The following is an 8,340-nucleotide window of genomic DNA, read 5'->3' on the forward strand; positions in this document are numbered from 1 at the left end:
GTTGCTCAGTGCTGGGCACATTCGGGAGGTACAGTTTCCTACTTGACTCTCGAATTTCATTCTTGTTCCGAAGAGTTCGGGGAAATGGAGGATGTGTGTGGACTTCAGAGATCTCAACAAGGCATGTCCTAAAGATTGTTATCCTCTGCCCCGGATAGATCAGTTGGTGGACTCCACGGCCGGACACCAATATTTGTGCATGCTGGACGCTTATCAGGGGTACCATCAAATCCCCTTGGCTGTGGAGGACCAAGATAAAGTGAGTTTCATCACCTCTGAAGGAACTTTCTGTTACGTGGTCATGCCCTTCGGACTCAAAAACGCCGGAGCCACGTATCAGCGATTGATGGATAAAGTCTTTTCTAAACAGGTGGGGAGGAATGTCGAGGTGTATGTGGATGACATCATGGTGAAGTCTAAGGATTCAGCCCAGCTCATACCGGATTTGTTGGAAACCTTTGCTACCCTCAGATCCTACGGTCTGAAGTTGAATCCTCAAAAGTGTATCTTCGGGGTGAGGAGTGGGAAGTTTCTGGGTTATATGGTAACAGAGAGGGGGATTGAGGCTAACCCCGAGAAAGTTCAAGCTATCCGAGATATGGTCTCTCCCTAGGGGCCCAGAGATGTTCAGCAGTTAAAAGGGAGGATTGCCGCGCTGGCACGTTTTATCTCGAGGTCCGCCCACAGGAGCTTACCCTTCTTCCGGACCTTACGAAAGGCGAAAATATTTGAGTGGGGTCCGGATTGCGAAAAGGCTTTCGCAGAATTGAAGGAGTACCTTGCCGAGCTTCCTGTCCTGGCCAAACCGGCAATGGGTGAGCCTTTGTGGGTATATTTATCCGCCACCGAAGGGGCCGCGAGTTCAGTCCTTGTCAAGCTAGATGGATCAGTTCAACAGCCGGTGTACTATGTTTCGCATGCACTCAAAGGGGCAGAGATCCGATATTCCGGGTTGGAAAAATTGGCTTTGGCTCTGGTGATGACAGCAAGACGCTTGAGGCCCTACTTCCTATCTCATCCGATTGTGGTGCTCACCAACAGTCCATTGGGCAGAATCCTAACTCATTCGGATATGTCTGGCCGTTTGATCAAGTGGACTACCGAGCTAGGGGAGTATGACATCCAGTATGAGTCGAGAACATCTATTAAAGCACAAGCCTTAGCCGATTTTCTGGCTGAGACCGTGCATCTTGAAAATGAAGATCCTTGGAAAGTATATGTTGATGGTTCATCTTCTAAGGATGGAAGTGGGGTGGGGGTAGTATTGATTTCGCCGGCTGGGGAGGAGGTGAAGTTGGCAGTTAGATTGGATTTTCGAGCATCTAACAATGAAGCAGAATATGAGGCTGTGTTGGCAGGACTGCGAGCAGCCAGAAACGTGGGAGCTACTCGGGTATTTGTTTTTTCTGACTCACAGTTGGTAGCACAGCAGATGAAGGGAATGTATGATGTGAAAGACGAGAAACTTATTGAATATGCTCAAGAAGTAGACAGAGTCATAGAGAAATTCACGGATATTACATTTGAACAGATTCCCAGGAAAGAAAATGAGAAGGCAGACACTCTAGCCAAAATGGCTGGGACAATGGGGAGTTGGAAGACTAGAGATGTGGTCTTTCAGGTCGAACTCACACCTCACATAAGTTCTCCTGTAGTTGAGCAAGAAGAAGGGGATTGGAGAACCGCTATAACCGAATATTTGAAAGAGGGAAAGCTTCCTGATAACCCTCGCGAAGCTCGTAAGTTGAAGATGAAATGCTCGCGTTATGTAATGATTGGGGAAGTGTTGTTTAGAACATCTTTTGCAGGGCCGCTTCTTCGGTGTTTGAGTTACCAAGAGGCTGATTATGTGCTCCGAGAAGTTCATGAGGGATGTTGTGGAAATCACTTGGGGGCATATGCATTGGCGAGGAAGGTGCTGCTCGCCGGTTATTCTTGGCCCTCAGTGCTGCATAATGCTCAAGAGTTCGTGATGTCTTGTGATAGTTGTCAACGTCATGCGTGTTTGAATCACCGGCCGGCCGCGATGATGAAAGCTGTCACGGCCGCATGTCCTTTTGACCAGTGGGGAATGGATATTGTGGGACCGTTTCCTATAGCTCCAGCTCAAAAAAAATTCCTACTGGTAACAGTTAATTATTTTTCAAAGTGGGTGGAAGCAGAGCCTTTGGCCAGAATCACTGAGAACGACGTCCTGAAATTCTTGTGGAAGAGTATAGTATGCAGGTACGGGGTACCTAGGAGGCTGATATCCGATAATGAGATACAGTTCCAAGGGGCCAAAATCGAAGCTTGGTGTAAAGAGATGAAGATCCAACAAGTCTTTACCTCTGTAGCTTACCCGCAGAGTAATGGCCAGGCGGAGGTGACTAATCGGACGCTGGTACATGGTCTGAAAGTTCGACTGTGCAAAGCCAAAGGCAATTGGGTGGATGAGCTACCAAGTGTCATATGGGCATACCGAACCACTCCGAGAGAGGGAACCAAAGAAACTCCTTTCAGTTTGGTCTACGGTAATGAAGCAGTGCTCCCGGCTGAGATCGGGTTGGAATCGGCAATGGTGATGTTTTATGACGAGAACAATGGTGCGAGACGCGCTACTGACCTTGATCTTTTGGAAGGAAAGAGGGAGGCTGCCAGCATTCAATTGGAAGCTTATAAGAACCGCATTGCACAGTCTTATAATCGAAGAGTCGTGCAGAGGAACTTTCAGGTGGGTGACTTGGTTCTGAGGAAGGTGCAAGAAGAGCAGAGAGGAAAACTGTACCCAAATTGGGAGGGTCCCTTCAAAGTGATCGAGAGGCTGAGCTCTGAAGCCTATTACTTAGAGAATGCGCAAGGCAAAGCTTTGAAGAGGCCTAGGAATGCTTATCACCTTATGAAGTATTATTCTTGATTCTGTCGTCGATGCATTTTACTTTCTAAACTTTCTTATGTAATCCATTGGAATTCAATAAATCAAGTTCTTCTTTTCGAATTTATGAATGTTGTTATATTATGATGGTGTTGATTTTTATTTTCCTACTATGACATCGCCTAGTAGAGGAGCAGTGGGCAGGAGAAAATTTTATTTTCCTACTAAGGCATCGCCTAGTAGAGGAGCAGAGGGCCAGAGAAGATTTTTATTTTCCTACTAAGGCATCGCCTAGTAGAGGAGCATAGGGCAGGGGAAAATTTTATTTTCCTACTAAGGCATCGCCTAGTAGAGGAGCAGAGGGCCGGAGAAGATTTTTATTTTCCTACTAAGGCATCGCCTAGTAGAGGAGCAGAGGGCAGGGGAAAATTTTATTTTCCTACTAAAGCATCGCCTAGTAGAGGAGCAGAGGGTAGGGGAACATTTTATTTTCCTACTATGACATCGCCTAGTAGAGGAGCAGAGGGCAGGAGCAAATTTTATTTTCCTGCTAAGGTGTCACCTAGCAGAGGAGTTAGAGGAGAGAGGTGGTGAATTTCTATTTTCCTTCTAAGGTATGACCTAGCAGAGGAGTTAGAGGGTGATGTTGTTGATTTTTATTTTCCTGCTAAGGTTAGGCCTAGCAGAGGAGTTAGAGGGTGATGATGTTGATTTTCCTGCTAAGGTGTCACCTAGCAGAGGAGTTAGAGGGAGGAGGTGGTGAATTTCTATTTTCCTGCTAAGGTGTCAACTAGAAGAGGAGTTAGAGGGGGGAGGGGGTGAATTTCTATTTTCCTGCTAAGGTATCACCTAGCAGAAGAGTTAGAGGGTGATGGTGTTGATTTTTATTTTCCTGCTAAGGTTAGGCCTAGCAGAGGAGTTAGAGGGTGATGATGTTGATTTTCCTGCTAAGGTGTCACCTAGCAGAGGAGTTAGAGGGAGGAGGTGGTGAATTTCTATTTTCCTGCTAAGGTGTCACCTAGCAGAGGAGTTAGAGGGGGGAGGTGGTGAATTTCTATTTTCCTGCTAAGGTATCACCTAGCAGAGGAGTTAGAGGGGGGAGGTGGTGAATTTCTATTTTCCTGCTAAGATATCACCTAGCAGAAGAGTTAGAGGGTGATGATGTTGATTTTCCTGCTAAGGTGTCACCTAGCAGAGGAGTTAGAGGAGGGAGGTGGTGAATTTCTATTTTCCTTCTAAGGTATGACCTAGCAGAGGAGTTAGAGGGTGATGGTGTTGATTTTTATTTTCCTGCTAAGGTTAGGCCTAGCAGAGGAGTTAGAGGGTGATGATGTTGATTTTCCTGCTAAGGTGTCACCTAGCAGAGGAGTTAGAGGGAGAAGGTGGTGAATTTCTATTTTCCTGCTAAGGTGTCACCTAGAAGAGGAGTTAGAGGGGGGAGGGGGTGAATTTCTATTTTCCTGCTAAGATATCACCTAGAAGAAGAGTTAGAGGGTGATGGTGTTGATTTTTATTTTCCTGCTAAGGTATGGCCTAGCAGAGGAGTTAGAGGGTGATGATGTTGATTTTCCTGCTAAGGTGTCACCTAGCAGAGGAGTTAGAAGGGAGGAGGTGGTGAATTTCTATTTTCCTGCTAAGGTATCACCTAGCAGAGGAGTTAGAGGGGGGAGGTGGTGAATTTCTATTTTCCTGCTAAGGTATCGCCTAGCAGAAGAGTTAGAGGGTGATGATTTTATTTGCCCTAGCAGGTTAATAATATCAGAGACAAACTCGTGAGAAGCAGTAAATTCAAATGCAAAATACTCAAGGTTGCATAATAAAACGAGTTCGTACATGTCAAAAGTGCGCATGAGGAAATAACCAAATGTAAACAGTGCAAAAGTCGCATAATCCTATGGAAAGTAAAGCAATGCAGAAAATAACATAAATAAAGGAGCTCAATCTAAGAATCAGGGGGGAGACTCGATATGAAGCCCTCAAGGTCCATGAAGTCAGTAGGGGCGCCTGGCAGAGGATAGTCCTGAGCCTTGAAGAGGCCGACTGCACCCTCGAAACCCACCCTCAGGTAGTGAAAAGCTTTCGGGCCACAGATCTCGACAAATTCTTCGGATTTGAGAAATTCCTCTTTGAAGGAGGAGGCTTCTGCAACATGTCGTGCCTTGGCGTCTTTAAGCTCAGCCTGTGAATTCTTTAATTCTTTCTTCAGCTTCTGGATCTCTTTAGCTTGATCCTCTATCAGCCGCTGAGACTCCTGCTTCTGTTTTGAGAGCTCGCCGCACTGGATCTGGGACTCCGACAATTGAGCTTGGGACTCCGAAAGCTCCTCAGCATGCGACACTTTCATCTCATCAATAGTAGCCTGGAGCTGTTCGCGGAGAGCCTGACCCTCGCGTAATTCTTGACAAGAGTCGGATCGAGCAGCGTTAGCGCGCTCAGCCAAATCCCCGACGTACATCATGCCCTGCATAAGTAGACAAGGGTGAAAAGACGACAAGAAGATCAAATGTATATTAAACATCAATCTAAAGGTTATAAGGAGAAGTATACCTCGGTGACACTGCTGCATGTCCGGCGGAGGAGGTCTGACCACCCCAGTAAACTCATGAACGCTGCATCGGCGTCGGAAGGAAGCTGATACATTATCTTCTGAGCCAGATGAGTAGGACCCCGCCCCACGATGGCCGAATCCGAAGTGTATAGAGGATGCACCGCCGATTCGAGGGGAGGCCCCTCATCGGGCTTGGACCCCTTTGGAGAAGAGACCGATACGACAGAAATCTCAGAAATCTTGCGCTTGCCATGCTGAGGGGCTGACGGGCTAAGATCAGTGGATGCCTTTTGCTTACTAGACGAAGGAGGGGACTTGGCGCGAGGAGGTGGCGAGGAGGCTCGCTTTGAGGCGGAGGAGGAGGAGCCTGCCTTCTTCTTCTTCGCAGCAGTAGGGGAGCTAGGGGAGCTAGCAGGCTTCTTCGCGGTAGTAGAACAGGAACCTGTTTTCTTTTTCTCAGCAGCAGAACAATCTCCCTTTGGGCCCATCGTGACTGCCGGGGTAACGGACTTCTGGGGTGCTGATGAGGAACCCCCGGCCTTCGTCTTGGAAAGTTCACGGAGAAATAGGGCATTCATGACTCTAGTACCTGCAAGCAGAGACAAGGAACCAAATAAGAATGTTATCAAGTAACATAATAAACAAAAGAAAAACAAGAAGTATGGAAAGATGAGAATATCTACCAGCATTCTCCTTCAGCTTAATTTTAGCGGGACTTAACCCGGCATGACATAGGAGATCCTCATATAGAAGTTTGGGAATGTTAAAGCATCGATGTCCTAGTACACTCATTATCTGCAGGTACTCCTCATCTTTCTTATAACTCTTGGAAAGTTTGGGTTTAGTGAAGACAGGGTATCAATTGGTAAAGCAAGTCAATTCTTTGGGTGGCTGTACAAAGAAGAAGTATTTTTTCCAGTCCTTCACATGACTGGGGGCCCCATCGAACAGTTTGTGACTAGACCGGGAGGTTACATAGAAAGGTCCATCTTTTGACCTGGACAAAACTAAGAAGTAGGAAAAGGTGGTGCAATTTAAAGGGAGGTCTAAGGCCCTGAGTAACACAGCGAAACAACTTATTAAACGGAAAGCATTGGGCGTGAGTAAACCTAAATGCACCTGGTAGTACTTGCTTAATTCTTGAAAGAAATCGCACAAAGGGAAACGGAGACCGGCATCAAAATGATGCTGAAAGAAGGTATAGTAGCCCTTAGGGGCTAAATAGGGCCGGTCCTTTGGGCCAGGAATGATGATCTGGTGAGAGGAATGAATGTGCCACAGAGTCCTAAGTTGTGACTCGCAGGAGGGATGTGGGATGACAAGTGATCGTACCATAGTTTATCTGCTTCAGATATATTCATTTGTTGGATCACGTGACGAACTTCCTTACCCGGATGACTATGAGTGGTGACTTCCTCCTCAGGAGGATCAATGGTAAAATCAGGATCGGCTAGGGAAGTCCTACTCTGGCTAGACTCGCTAGACCCGCTAGATCTCTCAGAGCAACTCGAGTAACTAAACTCGGAATCGGAAGAAGACATGAGTATTAAGGATAATCAAACAGGTAAAGGAGAGAACTGACCCGGGTAAGGCGCGGAAAAATACTCGAAAGATTGGACCGCAAGAATGAACAAGTGTTGAGCTCGTGGCAGGGGCGAGCGTGGCACGGCAGGGCGAGCTCGTGGCAGGGGCGAGCGTGCGGCCGGGCGAGATCGTGGCAGGGGCGAGCGTGGCACGGCGGGGCGAGCTCGTGGCAGGGGCGAGGAGCACACCGAGCGAGCTCGTGGCAGGGGCGAGCGTGTGGTTTGGCGAGCTCGTGGCAGAGGCGAGCGTGCGGTCGGGCGAGCTCGTGGCAGGGGCGAGCGTGGCACGGCGAGCTCGTGGCAGGGGCGAGCGTGCGGCTGGGCGAGCTCGTGGCAATGTATGTGCGTGGAAGGGGCGAGGCGCTCGGGCGAGCGTGCTGCTGGACGAGTATGCGCGCGGGGGCGAGCGGCTCGGTGGGCGAGCACGCAGCGGCGAGGGGCGAGCGTGCACTCGTGCGGGGCGAGGAGCGCACCGGGCGAGCGGCTCGGCGAGCGAGGGTGCGCCCTGGGCGAGCGTCTCGGCGGCGAGCTTACGATGTGGGCGAGCGTGCACCTGTGCGTTCGGGCGAGGGCGGGCTGGATGCTCGGGCTAGGGCGAGCTTGGAGCTGGCAGGGGCGAGCGGCGAGCGGCGAGCGTGGAGCGTGTAGGGGCGAGGGCGTGCGCGCGGCAGGGGCGAGCGTGCGCGCGGCAGGGGCGAGCGTGGCGCTCGTGCAGCGGCGCTCGGCGGGCTCGGCGAGGGGCGAGCTCGTGGCTTGGGCTTGTGCGAGGCGTGCGCTGGCTAAGACGAGGCGTGCGATGGCTCGGGCGAGAGTGGGACGGCGCGCAGTGGTGGCCGGGGCGGCGAATTAAATTGACGGTGGAGTGGTTGTGAGGCGGCGCTAGGGTTAACACGCAGGTAAAGCGTGGGCAAGGAGGAGCTAGTGAATGAATTTCAGCGGAAATTTTTGTGGGAGAAGTAAGAATGAAATGAGAAGGTGGCCTCTATTTATAGGGGAGCTCAGCCCATACCTTACCATTTAGGAGGAGATTGTGATTTGATTTGATATCTTTCCCTCCATATTAAGATTGCGATTTGATTTGTTTCCAAATCTTGGGAGACTTGAGAACCGCAGGAAAAATGCACGGCCTCACCCTTGCGAGTGCTTATTTCTGAAAAAATTATGGGGGCGTTGCCCCCACACCCCCACGACCTGACCTGGCAGGTCGATCCCCGTAATTTTCACAGCGGCAAACATCGTTCGTTAACGACAAACGAAATAAATTTTTCTATTACGGTACGTCCTCGTCGCCGATAAATCAAGGACAACACAACTAATCGAACTTTGAACCTACGATTCAGTTCGACTCGGGAGGG

The 8,340-nt window shown here is 49.4% G+C and overlaps 1 protein-coding gene across 1 annotated transcript; it reads right to left on the reverse strand.

The window, feature by feature from the left end:
* Positions 1-4,736: 4,736 nt before the first annotated feature.
* LOC142519892 (uncharacterized) lies at positions 4,737-6,675 on the reverse strand. The gene is made up of 3 exons (XM_075622909.1): positions 6,086-6,675; positions 5,402-5,991; positions 4,737-5,315 (listed from the first exon to the last, which is right to left on the reverse strand). Exons 1-3 carry the CDS (start codon positions 6,192-6,194, stop codon positions 4,797-4,799), a joined length of 1,218 nt encoding a protein of 405 aa, XP_075479024.1. The 5' UTR covers positions 6,195-6,675; the 3' UTR covers positions 4,737-4,796.
* Positions 6,676-8,340: the final 1,665 nt, after the last annotated feature.

The sequence above is a fragment of the Primulina tabacum genome, chromosome 1, assembly GCF_025594145.1.
Source record: "Primulina tabacum isolate GXHZ01 chromosome 1, ASM2559414v2, whole genome shotgun sequence".
In the NCBI taxonomy this organism is placed as follows: Eukaryota; Viridiplantae; Streptophyta; class Magnoliopsida; order Lamiales; family Gesneriaceae; genus Primulina; species Primulina tabacum.

Excerpts from the sequence above, each read along its gene's own strand:
- LOC142519892 (XM_075622909.1), bottom strand. The coding sequence starts at position 6,194 with ATGAGTGTACTAGGACATCGATGCTTTAACATTCCCAAACTTCTATAT. Across the intron at positions 5,992-6,085 it reads TAAGCTGAAGGAGAATGCTG|GTACTAGAGTCATGAATGCC; the intron begins GTAGATATTCTC and ends CTCTGCTTGCAG. Across the intron at positions 5,316-5,401 it reads CATGCAGCAGTGTCACCGAG|GGCATGATGTACGTCGGGGA; the intron begins GTATACTTCTCC and ends CTACTTATGCAG.